This window comes from Rhinolophus ferrumequinum, chromosome 25, assembly GCF_004115265.2.
Source record: "Rhinolophus ferrumequinum isolate MPI-CBG mRhiFer1 chromosome 25, mRhiFer1_v1.p, whole genome shotgun sequence".
NCBI lineage: Eukaryota > Metazoa > Chordata > Mammalia > Chiroptera > Rhinolophidae > Rhinolophus > Rhinolophus ferrumequinum.
This window is the reverse complement of record NC_046308.1, coordinates 7817868-7837059: the sequence shown is the minus strand read 5'-3', so window position 1 is coordinate 7837059 and position 19192 is coordinate 7817868. Positions and strand designations below refer to the sequence as shown.

At 46.4% G+C, this 19192-nt stretch overlaps 2 protein-coding genes across 10 annotated transcripts in view; both read right to left on the bottom strand.

The window, feature by feature from the left end:
• Positions 1 to 2986: 2986 nt before the first annotated feature.
• On the bottom strand, positions 2987 to 12018 carry OAS1 (2'-5'-oligoadenylate synthetase 1). Its single transcript, XM_033097132.1, has 6 exons — positions 11729 to 12018; positions 10401 to 10689; positions 8222 to 8406; positions 5798 to 6030; positions 4701 to 4854; positions 2987 to 3476 (listed from the first exon to the last, which is right to left on the bottom strand). Exons 1-6 carry the CDS (start codon positions 11903 to 11905, stop codon positions 3471 to 3473), a joined length of 1044 nt encoding a protein of 347 aa, XP_032953023.1. The 5' UTR covers positions 11906 to 12018; the 3' UTR covers positions 2987 to 3470.
• Positions 12019 to 17342: 5324 nt separating this feature from the next.
• Positions 17343 to 19192, bottom strand: part of RPH3A (rabphilin 3A) — a 228003-nt gene continuing 226153 nt past the window's right edge. For all 9 annotated transcript variants that reach the window (XM_033098347.1, XM_033098346.1, XM_033098345.1 and 6 more), the window contains one exon: positions 17343 to 18947. In XM_033098347.1, the coding sequence (XP_032954238.1) occupies positions 18817 to 18947 (131 nt within the window). In that variant the 3' untranslated portion in view covers positions 17343 to 18816. The remainder of the gene's footprint in view (positions 18948 to 19192) is intronic.

The following is a 19192-nucleotide window of genomic DNA, read 5'->3' as shown; positions in this document are numbered from 1 at the left end:
TAACCTGGGCCTCCTGGCTTTGTACAAACTATCAGAGCTTAGCTGAGAGAAGTATTCATCAAAAAAAAAAAAAAATCTTTTTTTTTTTTGCAAGAAAAATTGCTTTATTGTTTCTTGTGGTCATACAAGTAATACAAGTTTACTGCAAAAAATTAATAAAATTGGAAAATTCAGAAAAGTATCAAGATCATTCATAATGCTATAATCAAATACACCCACTGAAAACATTTAGGTCTTCCAGGAACCAACCATTACAAAATGAAATTAAAGAAACCATACTAAGTACTATAACATAGAAACAAATATCTAGGAATGATAGGACAAAAGACATGAAAGACCTGTTTAGGGAGAAATCATAAAACTTAGTTACAGAGTCATAAAAGAAGACTTAAATTAATGGAGAGACACTTCAAGTTCATGGATTGGGATTCTCAAAGTTACATAGATGTCATTCTTTCTCAACTAATTTATGTAATTCCAATCAAATGCCTCCTCATAGTTTGCATGAAATTTTACAAATTGAGTGTAAAATTCACAGAGAAATAGGAAAGGACAAGAGAAGCCATGAATTTTGAGAAAAAGACAAGAGTTTTCTACAAGATATTAAGAATTATTTTATTATGCAGCCATAAAGAAGAAAGAAACCTTAGCATTTGCAATAATATGGATGGACCTAGAGAACATTATGTTAAGTGAAATAAGTCAGACAGAGAAAGACAAATACCATATGATCTCACTTATATGTGGAATCTAAAGAAAAGAGTAAGTGAATGAACTGATCAGAAACAGTTTTGGAGACATAGAGGAAAAACTGAGGGTTGCTAGATGGGCGGGGTGGGGGTGGGGATAAGGGGGAAGGTGAGGGGATTAGAAAACAGTCGGTAACCACAAGATGGCCACGGGGTTTTGAAAATTAATTTGGGGAACGTAATCAATAATGTTGTGGAGATTTTGTGGGGTGTCCGATGGACACGTGTCCCATTTGGGAGATCACCTCGGGGATGATGTGGATGCCTGATCACTGTGCTGTGCACCTGAAGCTGAATGATAATGAATGCCAACTATGATATTATATATATATATGTATATATATGTATATATATGTATGTATATACTTACAAGAAGTGGAGTACAGCATTAGGAATAGAGACAGTGGAAATGAAAAAAGAAAAAGAAACTACATTAAAGCTAATATTAAGCTTTAGATCAAGCTAAATGTATAAAATGTTCTAAAATTGCCTAGAAAGAGTGTTCTGTAATCTCACTTGATATTGTCCATTCTCAATTTCATTTGGAAAAAAAAAACACACCACAATTGGCCCAAATCCCTTAAAGCACTACCTAAATAAATCTGTTCTTATTTTATCCTTAGGAGAACCTGGAAAGCTTCAAGAAGGGGAGGGGGGGAAAAAACAAAAACAAAGAAACACAATAAACATGAGCATCTGCCCTGGAAAAAAAAAGAAAAGAAAAGAAAAAGAAGTATTTTAAGACAAGGTAGTATTAACTCAAGAATACAAAAATAGACCAATGAAACAGAAGAGTCCAGAAACAGACTCACATATGTGAGCTCTAGTTATATATCAGAGGGCCTCACAGAGCAGTGACGGGGAGTATGATTCTTTCAACAAATGCTATTTGGATAACTGAGCATCCACGTAGAACTAGAATTGGACCCCTACCTCACACCATATAAAAATAAATGTCTTTTGTTGCTTGTGTTTTGGTGTCATCTCCATGAACTCACTGCCAAATCCAATGTCATGATTTCCTCCTATGTTTTCTTCTAGGAGTTTAACAGGTTCAGGTCTTACATTTAACTCTTTAATCCATTTTGAATTGATTTTTATGTGTGGTGTAAAATGAGGGTCCAATTTCATTCATTTGCTTGTGGATATCCAATTTTCCCAACACCATTTGTTGAAGAACTATCCTGATTCCATTGTGTGTTCTTGGTGAATACGCAGAGCACAGGCAACAAAAGCAAACCCAGACAAGCGAGACTGCCTCAAACTAAAAAGCTTCTGCACAGAAAATGAAACAGTCAATAGAGTAAAAAGGCAACCTATGGAAAGGGAGAACATATTTGCAAACCATAAACCAGATAAGGGGTTTATAGAAATAAATAATTTCTATTATTTTAGAAATTACTAATAGAACTCAATTATTTATTGAGTTCCTACAACTTAATACAATAGCAAAAAAAAAAAAACCTCAAAAAAAACCCACAAAAAACAAAACCAACAAAAGGCCAACTAACAACCCTATTAAAAATGGGCCAAGCACTTCAATAGACATTTCTCCAAGGAAGATATACAAATGGCCAATGGGTATATGAAAAGATGCTCTACAGCCCTAATCATCAGGGAAAGGCAAATCAAAACCATGAGCTATCATCTCACACCTGTTAGAATGGCTAGTATACACACACACGTTGGTGAGGATGTGGAGAAAAGGAAACCCTTGTACACTGTTGGTGCGAATTCAAAATGGTGCAGCCACTATGGAAAACAGTATGAAGGTTCCTCAAAAAATTAAAGAGTACTACCTTATGATCTATGTGGCTTTTCAATTAAGCAACTAATTACTAATTCAATTAATCTAGTGATGACTGCAAATTGCTTACAACCATGAAACTCGCAGAAGACAACACTGTGGATTATCCACATGGTAAAATGAAATGCAGCCATTACACATGATGCCAAAATTCTCCTCTTAGCATGGAGTGACAATCTATGATAAATGTGACAAAGCAGATAACGAAACTGGATAGGGAGCAGAATCCCATTTTTATTAAAATTGCATACACAGGGAGACAGGTAGAGTCAGAGAAAAGGCTGAAGAGACAGGCCCCAAATTTTAACAGGTGAGAGGAAGTGACTGGGGGAGTGATTTCTGTTTTTTTTTTTTAATTATTTCTCCTTTTTTCTAATGTTAAATAACCAAATATTTTCATGTAGGAAGAAGTTTCTACTCACAGATCCCTAGAAGCAGGAAGCTCAGCCTATCACACAGGGCCCCATAAGGAAGCTCCAGGGCTGTTCAGGAGGCAGAGAAAGCGAGGGGAAAATATGGGCAGGAAGTTTTATCATAGTTTTTGTGGCAGAGGCAAGGCAAAGCAGGGTAAGTAGGCTTAGGATTGGCTAGTTAGAATAATTGCAGTGGGCTCTAGCGTGTAGGGGCTGTCCCCCAGTTGTCTGGGACCTGGCCCTGGGGTGAGTAGGGCAGGTGGATTGATGCCCAAAAGGTTGAGTCCTAGGAAAGCTGATAAAGGAGTCGGCTCTGGATTGCCTGGTTTGCAGATGGAAAGTGAACTCTCGGTGAACTATTTGGTTCAGCTCTCTTCTGCCTGGGGAGGGGACTCTGCCTGGCGTTGGTTGTGGCTGTGGAAGGATCCAGGGCGCTGTCCCCTAATCTCGGAGCTGATATGTCTCGCGGGCACAGGTTATCCAGTTCTCTTCGCTGCCTTCTTAGAACTGAAAAAGTAAAGCACATGATCACAATGGAGAGCTGGTCGCGCCACCTTGGTCACGGGTCTCAGTGAGCATTTATGGTGGACACTGCGACATGCCACTTGGATCCTCCTCAAGGAAGGACGAGCAAGTCCCAGCTGCCGCAGAGGCTGTCAGCCAGCGGACTTCATTGGTCCGCTGCAGAGAGGCCCTCGCTCGCGGCCACGCCCCTTCCTGAGTTGCCCGCATTCATTCAATGACTGATCCATGCCGGATATAAAGGCCCGACCGCTTCAGACTGCTGTAGGACTACTCTGAAGGCCATTGGAGCCCTGGGGCTCCCCAGGGGAGAGGGCGGGGGTGCGGGGGGGGGGGGGTTGGCTGATACTGTCATCCCAGCTGGACTTCTCCCCATGCTGGCGCCTGCTTCCTTCCCCCTCAGTTCCACAGGTGCTGCTTCCAGGCGTTCTGTCCCCAAACATCCTGCACGCGACACTCCCTTTCACAGTCTGCTTCCCAGGGAACCCACCTATGACATCATCAATCCCCCAGCGTGAGAAAGACCCCTCCCCTGAGAGTGGAAAGATCCCAGTTCAGGAATTTCTGCCCCTACTTAGCTGTGTGACATGATCACTGTCACTCAGCTGCTCTGAGTCTCCCGTTTGTTTGTCACGTCATGTGGTGGGGGGGGGGGGTGCAAGGTGGGTTGTTTACCCAGCAGAATGAGCGCTAGCATTGGAGTCCACCGACTTTGAATCCCAGGTCTACCGCTCCCTAGCTGAATGCCCTTGGGTAGGTGGCTTCACCTCTCTGAGTCTCCTTTTCTCATCTATAAGATGGGAGTAGAAAGCCTATCTCATAGGGTGTTGTGAGGATTTAATAAAATAATGTGTGTAAAAGGGCTTAGGACAGAACCTGAGCCCAAAGCAAATATTCAATAAGCGGTGTTTGTTGTTATTCTTCTTCTTCTTAGGGGGATGAGCCAACTGGAGCTGTGAAAAAAGTGACCTCAAGCCAAGGCAGCATTAATGAAAGACTGAACTTGGAAGAAGAGATGTAAAAATTCTAGGAACCATCTGCATGGGGTCAAAATGACTGTCAACTATGAAGCACAGCCTGAAACTATATGAATGAGTGGTTTCTGGCAAGCGGCGATTTCTTTGGAAACAATGGTTTCCAGCTACATGCCTCAAGCTGTGTGGAGGGCTGGGGGAAGGACCACAGGCAGGAGGAAGCAGAGGGTCTCACCTGTATGTCCCAGGAGTCCACTGGAGACCCATCCTGATTCTTACAGCATGGGTAACTCAGCCAGGCTTCAGCCTCCTGTGCCAGCCGCTGCCAGCGACGGCGGTCTCCACCACCAACATTTCCTGTAGGGTCAGCTGGGTCCAGAATCACAGGCCTGAAGAGCAACATTGAAAGAGAGACAGGTGAGAAGCTGGACTCTGTCTAGAGAGTCTAGATGCTCCTGGAAGAGCAAAACACGATCCTGGGGCAGGATGGGACTCAGGGCTGGAGGAGGGGCACAGCAGGGGCTGCTCCCTCGGGCGTGGCCCTGAGTGCCCGGCTCAGTGGTGGGCAGTGAGCCCAGGAAAAGAAGCCTTGTACTTGGACCTTACAGTCCTGAGTTTCTTTTCTTTTTAAATTAAGGTTTATTGGGGTGACAATTGTTAGCAAAGTTACGTAGGTTTCAGGTGTACAATTCTGTAATACATCATCTATGTATCACATTGTATGTTCACCACCCAGACAGACCTGAGTTTCAATCTCACCTCCGCCTTTTATTCGTGGTGTGCCCTTGGGTAGGTCACGTGACCTTTCTAAGCCTCAGTTTCCTCATCTGTGAAAGGGGGAGAGCTGAACATGCCAGCCTCAAAGGATGTAGTATGAAGATTGAGACAAGGCATGTGAAATGCTCAGCACAGTACTTGGAACATAATAAGGGGTCAGTTATAATGATCATTTTTACTATTATATTAGAATGTGTTCCTCTTAAAGCAAGCTTTTAATCCTTGGGAGCAATTATTATTATTGCTGTGGCTGTTATTTTAGAGCAAATTTCCGCTTATTCCACTCATTTTCTGTTAAGGTTTGGACAAGCTCTTTACTTCTCAGAACGTTCGTTTACTCCTCTATAAAGTGGTTAGCATGGTGCCTGCCTGGCAGGGTTGAGGTTGTTGTTTAAATCAGATGGCAGTAGGACAGCACTTAGCACAGGGATTGATCACTGCAGATGATCAATAAACATGGAGCCCTCCTACTTCCTCGTTTCCAAGGCGCCAGAGATGTAGCCAGGGGTCCATCTATGTGGTGGGAGGGGGCTAAGCCCTGTCGGGGTAGAGTACCTGGGTTTCTCGAGCTGCTTCATCAGGTAGTCACAAATAACAGGATTTTTAAAGTTGTAATACTTTGGCCAGTAGATCCAAAGCTGCTGGTAGCCCCGGACTAATTCCAAGACGGTCTTAAATCCCTGAGCAGTGTTGAATTCTGATTTCTTGCTTCCACGCTCCCAAGCATAGACTGTCAGGAGCTCCAGGGCATACTGTGGTGGCAGGGACTCCCTACATTTCTCCTTACACTGAGAAGAGGAAAAACAACCAGAAAAATGAGTTTATCCAGCTTTGTGTAAAGCACATTTCCCGTGGGCCTCATCCAGCTGACTGCTTAGTTTTGTAAATAGTTTTCTTGAAGCAAAGTCATGGCCATTCATTTATGTACACAAGTAGTCTATGGCTGCTTTCATGCTACAAAGACAGAGTTGAATAGTTGGACAGAGACCGTGTGACCCACAAAGTCTAAAATATATACTACCTAGCCATTTATGGAAAAAATTCACTGACCCCTGAGCAAAGGCTTAGGCTCTGGATTCTGACTGATGTGGGTTTGAATCCTGGCTCCACCATTGTTTGATTCTGGGCAGACAACTCTTGGAGCCTCATTTTTCTCATCTGCCAAGTGAGTGGTAATAATAGCACCTACCTCATAAGGATATTATGAAAATTAACTGAGGGGAAGCACTTGTAGTGCTCCTAAGTTCCTTATAGAAGTAAACAAAATTCCCTCTGGAGGAAGATATATAACCCAAAAGCTCAAATGATTTCACAAACGATTTCAAGTACAATGACCAGGACAGACAACTGGTTTCTCACTAGTGACCCTGGAAGATGAAATGGTATATCCGATGTACTGAAATGACCACCAATCTAGTGAAAATACCCATCAACAATGAAGGTAATATTAAAATATTTTCAGACAGACAAACACTGAGAGAATTTACCATCAGAAGACTGTCACCAAAGAAATCTTAAAGGAGGTACTTCAGAGAGAAGGAAATTGATCCCGGATGGAAGGTTAGAGATGTAGGAAAGAACTGATGGTGCAGAACGTGGTAAATATGTGGGTAGATTAAATGAACATATGCTTTCAGGTACTTGAAAATATAGAGAGACGAAATACACAACAAAAGAAGCATGTAAGTTGGAGGTAATGGTGATGGTGGTTAGTGGAGTTAAAGTATTGTAAGGTTCCTGTATTATCTTAGAGAAGGAAGGAGACGGGGCGGGCGGGGGAGAGAGAGAGAGAGAGAGAGAGAGAGAGAAGGAAGGAAGAAGGGAGGGAGGAGACAATACTTTGCAGGACTGTCTTGCTCATTGTAAAACAACTAGTATTTCTGGCTTCTTTCCACTAATTATCAGTAGCATTTTTGTCCCCATCACCATGGTTACCAAAAATGTTCTCATGAATTTTCAATATGTCCTTGGGGGCAGTGTTATGCTTGTCAAGAACTACTTTTGAAAGTTCAAAAATGCTCAGGTTCCATGATCAAAATTCCTGGAACAGCAAACTGACATGTCTAGCAGATACATGATTATCTTGCTTTCAAAGTAGGAAGGTTACCCTTAATTATTTCATCCCTCCAAAAATATGCAGAATGCTTATTATATATCAGGCAAACACTTGAGTCAGAAGACCGAAAGCCAACTATTCATTCTGTTACTTACTAGCTGAAAGACCCATCTGACTCTTAGTTTCTCTTCCTGTAAAATGGGTTTAATAGCAACACTTACCCTTATCCGGCTCACAGAATCACCATGAAGATTTAAAAAAATATAGGACATTGAAAAGTAAACAGAAACGCATATCTCATCCACGAAAGATTAAAAGTAATGAGCCTGGCACAGGCTAAGCACATGATACAGGTTTGCTTTTCTGATGTGTGCTTTTGCGGTGGCTCAGTGAAGTCACATTTATTAGGACCAACTCTATGCTAGGCACTGTGTTATGTGCTTTTCTGTTGCTATGCCATGTTACTCTTTGCAAATGAGAAAACAGGAAGCACAGAGAGAAGACAGCAAAGAAGTGAACAGAAGGGGTGTGTGTGTGTGTGTGTGTGTGTGTGTGTGTGTGTGTGTGTGAAACAATCAAGGAAGACCCATGGTTCTGGCCAGAGTACCTGGAAGGATGGAGTTGCCATTTCCTGAGATAGGGAAGACCAGGAGACCCTGATACCCTGGACCCACTGGCACCTGCCCCTCCCCCTTCCTTCCTCCCCTCCTCCCCTTCTACCTCTCCCCTTTTTCTTCCTCTCAACTTCTCCCTCCTTGTTCCTGTACACTCTCCTCCTCCTTCCTCTATCCCTGCTTCTCCCTCATCTCCCTCCACCTCGTCTTCGTCTCCCCTCCCTTTTCTTTTCTTCTCTCCTGCTGCCTCCTTCTCCTCCCCTCCCCGCCTCCTCTGCTCTGGCCTGGGGTCTGGACTGACGGCCATACCTTTTGGTACCAGTGCTTGACTAGGCGAATGAGGCTCTTGAGCTTGGCTGGACGCTGCCTCAGGAAGGCTCGCTGCAGCTCCGTGAAGCAGGCGGAGAACTCCCCCTCTTTCTTCAGATGTTCGCACACTTGGATGAGATTGACGTAGATTTGGGGGTTAGGTATGTAGTCGTCCGTCACCTGACCTGTTAGGGAGGAATCCATCATTCTAAGGTGTCAGCTGTTCTCTGAGGTTGTTCTAAGGTGTCAGCTGTTCTCTTTTAGTTGCTCTGGGGAGACAGGCTCACTGGGGGCTGTGGAAAGGGCAGCAGGCTTAGAGCCAGGGGGCCCAAGGGCCACCCCCAGTCCCTCCTTCTCCCATCTCCACTGCCATCACGCTATCCATGCCACCGCCATCTCTCGCTGGACTGGTGGAGTCTTCTTGCTGGTTCCTGTACAGCCCATTCTCAGCCTAACACCCAGAGAGGCCCTTTAAAATCTGATTACGCCACTTCTTGTTTCCCCTGACTTCTAGGATAAAATCGAAGTCCCCATGGTGGCCTATGAGGTTTGGTGTCGTCTGTCACCTGCCACCTTTCCCTTCTCACTCCCAACTTGTTCCACTTGCACTTACTCCCCGGCCCTTTTCTCTCTTCCTCAAAGTTGCCAAGCTCATTCCTGTCTCAGGGCCGTTGCCCTTGGTGCTCCCTTTTCCTGGAACGCCCAGATCTTCCCATGGTTGGCTCCTTCTCATCCCATGGGCCTAGGCTCAGATGTCACCCCCTCATCACCCTGTCTGAAAAAAACCTCCAATCCCCATCACCTTGTTTAATTTTTGTCACAGCAAGTATCACTGTATTCATGTTGTTTATTTGTTTATTGTCATGCTCCGGGAGAGAGATTCCTTGTCTGGCTGGCTCATTCACAGCCATAGACTAGGGCCCAGCGCACAGTAGGTGCTCAATGGATAATCTGTTGTTATGGCTGTTGTTGGGTGTTTCTGTCCTCATCTATTTCCCACACTACAGTCAGGGCCATCCTAAAACACACATCTGAGTATGTTACTTCCTCGCTTGTCACCCTTCCATGGCTCTGCATTGTGTTCAGGAGAAATGCATCCCCCAGCGTACAGGCGTCTGCAGCGGTCCTGGCTCACTCCTCAGTCTTTTGCCCCTTGCCCTCTCCCCTCCTTTCACCTTCAGCATCCTGTAGTTCCCACACTACACAGCGATCTTTTCCAACCTCTGGGCCTCTCCCTATGCTGTTCCCTCTGCCTGTTGTGCCCTTTCTCCCCTTCTCTCTCTCCCTCTTATTATTTTGGTATCCATTGTTCCCTAGCACCCAACACAGGACATGGCAACCAAGAGATATTCCCAAACTTTTTCATTTCCCGGTGCCTCCAGAGTTTCAATGTTTTTCTCACGGGTCCCCTAGGCCAAAAGAAATCCCTAACAGTTCTGTTAACTAAGTAGCTCAGTCTGTACAACTTAATAATAGCAATTTGCATGGTATCAGATACATGTCACTGTTTCCCTCAGCAATTTAAAATCTAAACTATCCCAACTCACCCCTGACAGTTAGTTCACTGGGGTGTGCTGGGGTACCTTGGTGCACAGCTGGGGCCCTCACAGTTTTGAACACCTACTATGTGCCAGGCCTTGTGTAAGAGTTGAATGCAGATGATCGTTTAATACTTAAAATAATAGTTTGATGCGGCTCGTGTGGTTTGACCAGTTTCGCTAATGTGGGACGTGAGCCTCTAAGAGGTTACGCTTCCCGTCCAAATGCTCATGTACAGGATCCATGGATCCCAACCCTCGGAGTAAGTTTGATGAGGTTTTCTCACGCTTTGAGTAAAAGATGAAATTAACATATTGACTTCATGCCAGCTCTAGGCTGCCTCACTTTGAGGAAGATAAAACACTTCGCCACGAGTAGACCTGGTTAGTAAGCCTGGCAAGCTTACTCAGAAACGTCTTGCTCCCACATTGTGCCAATTTGTTGTTTAGTGTCACTCCTGTGGCTGCTCAGACTCTTGCTCCAGGAAGATTCTAAGATCTCCTCCCCACTTGGAAGGGATGCCCTGTTTGGGGAAGACTCGAGCAGCGGGAGATTTCTTCTCAGAGATATGAAAAGAGAGAGAAAAGAAGCGCCTGACAGAGGACAGAGGCTGAAACCCCACATGTCTGGGGGTGCTTACCCAGGACATCAAAGGCGGGCAGTACATCAAATTCCACCCCATCGTTGATCTTGGGGGACTTGAGCACAAAGCTGAGTGCACGGGGGTTCGCCCATCCATGATTCTGGACCTCAAACTCTATGGCAAATCTTTTATCTCTTTGACAGGCTTCCAGCTGTTTCCTGATTTCCTGGATGAACTCTCCTCTGCGATCAAACTGCTCCCGAAAACTTCTGAGGTGGCTGAGGAAGACGACGAGGTCAGCATCAGAGCGGCCTCTGAGGGTCGTGCCTTTGCCTGAGGAGCCACCCTAAAACAGACGAGGAGAATGAGAACTCACGTTTATTGAGACGAGCCTCCCTAAATAAAGCGATGGGAGCAATCACTAACATCCTTGAGTGCCCCCAGCGGTTCTGAGTGCATTCACAGTCTTAACTCCTGTCATGCTCCCAAAGGCTCTGTAATTTAGGTGCTATGACCGTTAGTCCGCACCGACGGCTAAACAGATGCTCAGAGAGATTATATATCAGCCCAACCGCATAGCTCGTACGGGGCAGGGATGCAATTCAAACCCTGGCTGCCTTGTTCCAGAGTCTGTGTTCTTTGCTCCCTGGCCTTTACTATCTTATTATGTGCTATAGATTGGCCCAGGCTGGGTGGTTTACTTAATTGGCATAGCTCTATAAGGTATTGGGAATTATGAATGAGGAAACTACGGTGAAGAGAGGTTAAGTCACTTGCTCAAGGTTTCACAACCAGTAGCTGTTAGCTGCTTTCAAAACTTAGACTCTTTAAAAAAAAAAATTATTAAATTTATGGGGGGTTACATTGGTTAATAACATTATATAAATTTCAGGTGTACAACTTTATAATAGAGTATACATCTGTATACTCTATTGTGTGCTCACCAACCAAAGGTGACCTCCTTGTATCACCTTGTATCTGACCCCCTTTATCTTCTTCATCCTGCGCCCAACCCCCACTCCCCTCTGGTAACCACCCTGTCAAAACTAATACTCTTAATCAGCTCGCGATACTGTAGAAACGTTAAGTCCGCAGCCTGGCCATTAACGAGCATATTGTTGATCAGAGCTGGACCTTAGTTTCCCTATCTCTGAAATGGACGTGGCCTGGGACGGTGGTTCATGAACTTCGCCTGGGCATTTGTTAAAAAATTGCAGGCGTAGAACCTCACCCCTGAGTCTATTTTCACGAGCTGTGGTCATAATTTTGGTGTGGATAAATCAGAAACCACCAGTGCCAAAGGCCTCAACCGTTTGCTCTCTCGTTCTCTGTGCGAACCCTTGCCCATTCAGTTACCCGCTCCCCAGCCTGGTAGGCGGGCTCACCTTCACGACTTTGGACACCCGGATGGGGTGGGAGGCATGTTGAAAACACTTCTCCTTCAGAAAACTGCAGATAATGTCGATGGCTTGTTTGACCTGCAAGCGGAAATGCGTGTCTGGTAGCAGCTGGTCTTCGATGAACTTGTCCAAGTTCCTGGCTGGGGTATCGCAGAGCTCCATAGTAACACTGAGGCAGAGATAGGAGAGAGCCAGCCGCCAGCCGCACAGCTGGCTCCAGGAAACTGTCAGCCTAGCTCTCTCCTGGCTGCCCGAGTCGAGTTACTGTTGGTTTCGTTTCCCGGGAAGGGAGGAGCTGTGTCCTCAGGTCTTTGCTTCTTAGCAAATCAAGCGCTCCTGAAATCGCCGAGCAGAGCAGCGTCTGCTCTCTGCTCTCCCAGGCTGTTCTTCCACTTTCTGAAACCTACTCTCTGTCTTTAACATCAGGCCTTTCTTCAGACTGTCCTCTGACTATGTTGCTTTGTAAGTCCCATTAGTACCTCCCCCAATAGAAATCATAATTCAAAACTGATTTTTGGTTTCCTTCTACCTGTATTTTTTTGGTTGGTGTTGGTGCTGACAAAATTGTTTTATAGTCTCCTGCGATCTTTACAGCAGTACATGCATATTGCAGAAAGACAAAAAAAAAGTCAGAAAAATCAAGAAGCATAGAAACCCATCCCTAACCCTAAACCTCAAGACTACCGCTATGAACATTGTGGTATAGACCTTTTCAGATGTTTTTCTAGGTTAACACACATACCTACACACAAACATTCATGGTTCTCTTTTCTTTTTTTTTTTTCAATGGCACCACACTATACTTTTTTCCTTTTGAATCATAGACTTTATTTCTTATAGCAGTTTGAGGTTGACAGAAAAATTCAACAGCAAGTACAGAGTTCCCATGTGTCTCTTCTCCTTCCACCATAATTTCCCCGATTACTTAACGTTTGCGCATGTGACAAATGATGGATTGATATTGATACATTATTAACTAAAGTCCATCGTGTCCATTAGGTTCACTCTGTGTGGTTCATTCTGTGTGTTTGCCCAATGCATAATGTCATGTATCCACCTTTACAAAATCATACAGAACGGTTTCACTTCTCTAAAAATCCCTCTGCTCCACTTCTCCATCCGCCTCAGCTTAGATCTTTCTTCTCTTCTAATATGTGCATTCAATGCCAAAAGTTTCTCTCTAAGTACTGCTTTCATTGCATCCTGCTGCATCCTGCAATTTTAATTGCTTGTTTTTCCATTGTCAGTTAGTGCAAAATATTTTTAAATTCCTCTTGAGAATTCTTTGACCCAGGTGTTAGTTAGAAGTGTTATTCAATCTCCTAATATTTGGGAATTTCCTAGAGAGCTTTCTTTTTTTTTTTAAGATTTTTTTTTTTATTGGGAAAGGGGAAACGGGACTTTTTCTTAGTTTGTGGAGGGCGCAGCTCAGCTCCAGGTCCAGGTCCAGTTGCCGCTGTTAGTTGCAAGGGGTGCAGCCCACCATCCCTTGCGGGAGTCAAGGAATCGAACTGGCAACCTTGTGGTTGAGAGCCCACTGGCCCATGTGGGAATCGAACCAGCCCTCTTCGGCATTAGGAGCACGGAGCTCCAACCGTCTGAGCCACCGGGCCGGCCCCCGAGAGCTTTCTTTATATTATTGAGTTCTTATTCAGTTCTATTGTGGTAGAGAGCACACTTTGATGATATATGTCCTTTGGAATGTGTTAAGGTGTGTTTTATGGCCCAGAATGTGGTCAGTCTTGGTGAATGTCTCATGTGAGGTTGAGAAGACTGTGTGTTTTGTTCCTGTTGGATGGAATAGTATACAGATGCCAATTAGCTATCTTTCTTAACCAGCTCATCAGTTAATTGGCACTCCTTACTCCTGTATAACATGGTGACTTATGATCAAGGCAAAATTTAATCACGGAGTGACCATCTGTCTATGGAACATTCACTTTGCCCACCAGTTGGATCGTATGTATATAAAAGATTCTGTTTGCTCCCAAATGCCTTTATGGCAATTGTACTTGCTAATGAAATGTATATTTTTGACTAAATACAGAGGGTGCCAAAGCAATGTATATACATTTTAAGATAGGAAAAAAACTGTATTAAAATTGTAATACTCAATATATACCGATAACAAAAGATGAATACAAGTCATGTGTATACATTGTTTTGGCACCCCGGGTATATATAAATAGATCTGACATAAGTGCAAAAGAGATCTGTCCTGGGGCCGGCCCGGTGGCTCAGGCGGTTGGAGCTCTGTGCTCCCAACGCCGAAGGCTGCCAGTTCGATTCCCACATGGGCCAGTGGGCTCTCAACCACAAGGTTGCCGGTTCAACTACTCAAGTCCCGCAAGGGATGGTGGGCTCCGCCCCCTGCAACTAAGATTGAACACGGCACCTTGAGCTGAGCTGCCACTGAGCTTCCGGATGGCTCAGTTGGTTGGAGCGCATCCTCTCAACCACAAGGTTGCTGGTTCGACTCCCGCAAGGGATGGTGGGCTGCACCCCCTGCAACTAGTAATGGCAACTGGATCTGGAGCTGAGCTGCGCCCTCCACAACTAAGACTGAAAGGACAACAACTTGACTTGTAAAAAAGAAAAGTCCTGGAAGTACACACTGTTCCCCAGTGAAGTCCTGTTCCCCTTCCCCAATAAAATCTTAAGGAAAAAAAACAGAGATCTGGCCTTAGAAAACCAACATTGACTTTGGACAGAAGCCATCAAGTTTCAGAAGACATTGCCTAGAATCAGCTAAGAATTAGGTAACTGTAAAACGCTGAGGAAATAATTAGAAAACTCCAGAATTATGCTTTCATGCTTTTGCAGGTGGCTTTAAGTTCTTGTTCTCTTTAAAGAAACAGGAACAGGAAACTTTGAGATGACTCATCCTTGTGTGTTTTGTACAAGACAGACGTGCAGGATTCCAGGCAGGGTCCTGCCCTAAACAAAGAGGTCGAGGTTTTTTTTAGACAACTGGGATATTAAGGCACATTTGTGGGCCCTGGCAATCACGTTAGAGGATCATGATACTCTGACGTCCTGCCATGAAGCACCGCAGGGGCAAGTGACTTGCTCAAGATCCTACAGCAACATTGGGTCCGGGCCCAGAGCGAGCAACATATACCTCTTAGGCACATGCACGGCAGTGCGTGTTTCCATGGCGTTGGGATGTACTGTCTAACTGTATTAGACCAAGGCCCCTGGCACATCTGATTGAGCTGAGGAGAGGCCAGCCCACTGGGTCCCAGAGCACTGAATAGTCCACTTGGCCGTGGTCCCAGCTTATATTGCTTTCACTGAGAAGCACCAGCCCCTTGATTTCCCCCGCCTCCTTGGGCCTCACCTTTGTCAGTCCTGATAGGAGACTACACCTTGGTACCTTGGTCTCCATTTTCCAGGTGAGGAAACTGAGACTCAGCGAGGTGAGTTTCCAGAGCTAGAAAGTGAGTCAGGATCTGAATGCTGGACACGAATGGGTTAAAAAGCTGGTGTGCTGTTTTGGTCTGGTGCTTTCAACCACAGCATAGTGCCTCTTGTATCTCAGGGGAGGCTGGGGGTGGGGTGGGGGGTAGTAATTAGCCAAGTCAGGTGTCCCGATAATTCTGAAAACTGTCCTCGTGTATATTCATCTCCGCTTCTTTGGCATGTCCCCATGCCTGGGGAAGGAGAGCAACCATTTTAGAGATGGAAAGTAGGATTCTCTTCGTCTGCCCATGAATGACGGGCGGTGGCTGCCTAGAATGCTGTGTTGCACAGGATTCAGTGGCCGCTAGTAGGCTCTGTGGGAGAGCTACCATATTGATTAGTGATGTCTGCCATGAGCGCAAGGAAAGAGAGTGGCAACAAGTGTGTCCTGCCATTCCTGGGAAGCCTGTATGGCCCTAATCGGCACCTCTTTCCACCCGGTGGCAGCTAGCTGAGTTGTAGCAAAAATAGGACTTTACGGCAGTGGTTTGCAAAGTCATGCTGGAGGCAGAAGCACAGACGTCAACCAGGAAGTTTTCAAATATATACCTTGTCCCTAGGACATAGCAGATCTGACGGGCGTGGGGAAGTGGTGGGGAGACCATAGGTGGTTTGAAAAAGAAAAGTCGCCCCAGGTGATTTGAATACAATGACTCATGCCCCAACACTGAGACCTGCCCTTTTGGGGGTAAGAAAAGGAAATTGTCCCTAACTTGGCCTGGAAGAGACGTTTCTGTTGGATGGAACTGACAGCTCTTTCTGGGAAGTAACCATCATTCCTGATAAATTGTCTAAGTACTTTTGGGATCGATTAGAGTGAGATTAAGAATTCGTCTGGGACATTAGCTACCTACTCAGCTCCCTTTGAGAATCTTGAGTGAGGGGCTGTCCGTGAAGCCTCATTGCAGGGTGGAAGATGCTAGAATACAAAGGAGGTGTTCGATGATCCACATCCATGTTAATCAGTGTGTTAAGAGCACTGCACAGGGAGTCCAACAATCTAGCTCCCTTTCTTGGTACTGCTGCCATGAGACATTGGATGTGCCATTCCCTTCTCTGAGCTTTGGGTTATTCATCTGTCAAATAAATGTGCTGATTGAACTAGGCCCTGGATCAAGTCTACCATCTCTTTCAGCCTTGACATTGTCTGATTCTATAACCATTTGGGACTTTTCGGCAAGGTTGGGGTAGGAGGCAGTAGGTGAGGATGTTGTCTGCCTGTTGGGTGGGCACCAGCAAAAAGCACTCTTCTCAGAGGGTGTGGGCTCAGCCACGTTGCCTTCAGCCTACCTGCCCAAGACGAAATCCACCAGAAAGCAAACTCCACGTGGGCAGAGAGACCACACCTTCCTGTTCACCTCCACATCCCCTGGAGCTGGAACATAGTAGAAGCTCATTAAATACTGACCGTCCAGGTAGCCTCATGGATCCTGGTGAAAGAGAAAGAACTTCCAGAAACCAGAAAGGAAGAGTGCAGGTCACCAGTTTTCCTGGATATTGCTACTTTATTTTTGGCTACATCATCACAAAGAAAGGTGGTTGGACGGTTCTGCATGCACCGGAGGGTGTGTATTCTAGGCAGGGAGGCAGTTACGTTTGTAGGAGAGCGGAGAGAGTGAGTGCCCAGGCTGCTGGCATTGCCAGCTTGCCGCGTGCTGATTCCAGTGCTAACACCAGCGTCAGGCGTGGGCGACGCAGCCAGCATGCTTTCTCCTAAGGGCAAACCCTGGAAAGGAGGTGGGCTGAGAGTGGGTGCCCAGGGGACTGACGGGGAGAGAGGGGTCGGGAGGCAAGACGGCCGCTCAGGAGCTGCGGGCCACCTTGGGGATCTTGATGTTTAGAAAATGGTTATTCAAGGCCAGAAATCAGTGACTTTTAATGAACTGTGCAGAGAGCTGGGGGTGGAGCACACTGAGAGAGAAGGTTAAAAGGTGTGTGTTAGGAGAAAGTGAGAGTTTATCCATCTGATGATGTCTATAGATAATGGGGGAGAAGGGAAGGGGGAGGCAGGGGAGGGTTGGACAGAGAGGGTGATTTTCACAGGGAAAGACTTCATGGAAGTTGGGAAAAACCAAGCCTTTCTCAACACGGCACTGAAGAATGCTCCAACCCAACCTCAAATTTATGTTTGTCCTTATTGCCTTTTGCTCCTTAATTTTTTTTTTTATAAGGAAAAGACTGATTCATGATGGAACAAAAGGTTTTGACATCAGGGCCTGTCAGTCTCTAAAGTTTTAGATCCCTGCTGATGGCATTTTATTCGTCCGATACACTTGGTGAAGGGGTTGCAAGAGAGAAGAGAGACGGAGAGATTGAGGGGGTTCGGAGGGAGAACCGGTGCGAGAGTCAAAGGAGCAGAGAATCAGGGTCTGGGATGGGTCCGAGCTTCATTTAACTAAGAGCAGAGGACATGAAACCTAAATGCCAAGGCTTTGGAGAGGCCCCCCTCGGACCCAGAGCTCTGGTTTCTAAATATCCTCTGCGCCCACTTGGGGAGGCCGGGGGCGAGAAGGCCCCTCAGTGGGGCAGCTACACAGCCTGCGGGACAGGATGCTCGCCGCCATGCACCGGGGACACACCAGCAGCCCACCTGAGCCCCAGGCCACCTAGCTCTGCCAACAGGAGAAGGGGGTGGTTTGAACAAGCGCCGGCCTAAGTGGAATTTCAGAGTTTTGCCAGTTTCTCAGCGTTTGCTGGTCAGGCTGGTGAGGAGGTGAGGGCGGAAGGCTGTGTTAGGAGATTCTTTGCTTTTGCTATGTGACACCCTTGGAGAGGGAGAGAGGAGAAGGGGAGAGAGATGGGAGCAGAGAGAAGAGGTGAGAGGGTGCAAAGGGGAGTCTGGTGTGGTGTCAGGGACAGGAAAGGGAAAGAGGAGGAGAGAGAAGCAGGGGTGGTGGGGGGTGGTAGAGAACGGGTGTTGTTTTTTTGCTAGTAAGCAAACAGGTGACATCCTGAAGAGGGGGTTACTGAGTCCCTTTGTGTATTCTACGTGTCCATTTCTTGAAGCATTTGGGAGCTGGGAGACTGTCCCTAGTCACCAGGGATTTTGAACATGGTGGCGTTTTCCTGGCAATTGGGGTATGTATGTGGAAAGGTGGTGGGAAACTGGGAGCTCTATTTCTGCCCCAAGACAAGGTCCTCACAGCCTTGTCAGGTCTGTTGACCACTGAGGCGACACGCAGACAGCAGACACGACACAGTAAATACTAGTTGTGTATGTGTGCACCTGTTCAAGGCCAGGAGGGTCTGAAAAACAGTCCTACATGCTGCAGAACGTTTGTAATTACCCCAACTGGAAGGTGGTTAAATGAACACCCTCCTTGTAAAAGTCTCCCCACCCCTATCCTTACTGCCCCATCTTGGAGGGACCAGACACGGGCTGTGCTCAGGGCCCGCGTCCCAGCATCACGGAAGGAGGAGAAGGTCTTTGGCGGCAGTGCCCACAGCGAGGGGGAGACCTCCAGGGCAGGCTCTGGGAGGGTGGCAGGGGGTGGGGTGGGGAGGTGTAGAGAAGAAACACCAGAGTGCACTGGGCTGCCGGGGCAGGCTCGGGAGGCGGCGCGGTGACCAGGGCAGCGGGTGGGGCATGGAGGTGGGGACTTGGCACCATCCTAATCGCTGGACACGTGGTTCTCGTTCTGTAGCTGGTGCCAGCGCTCGATCTTCTTGTCCTTGTTTTTCAGACACTCATACCAGTGTTTTAAGCGCTCTCCCTTGGCCGAGATCCCCAGCTGGCAGCCTCCTGGATGACAAGGGAAGATAGGGACACCGGTCAGCATGGAGGGACGCGTGGGGCTGTCATTCTGGACTCAAATGTCTAGGTGGGGAAAAACTGCCACCAAGCAGTGACCCCCGCCCCTCGCCTCTCCTCCGGTGACCTGGGATCCGTTCTTTATGGAAGGTGGTTAGGATATTATCACTACTGGGCTTTTCTCCTCAAGAACCTTTGGTGCCTCCCTACTATAGCACTGAGTCATCACTTCACTG

Bases quoted from the DNA above. Each gene is read 5' to 3' on its own strand.
- OAS1 (XM_033097132.1), bottom strand. From the start codon at position 11,905: ATGGAGCTCTGCGATACCCCAGCCAGGAACTTGGACAAGTTCATCGAA. The intron at 10,690-11,728 runs GTGAGCCCGCCT...CGTCTGTTTTAG, and splicing joins GGGTGTCCAAAGTCGTGAAG to GGTGGCTCCTCAGGCAAAGG. The intron at 4,855-5,797 runs GTACTCTACCCC...GTTGCTCTTCAG, and splicing joins AAGCAGCTCGAGAAACCCAG to GCCTGTGATTCTGGACCCAG.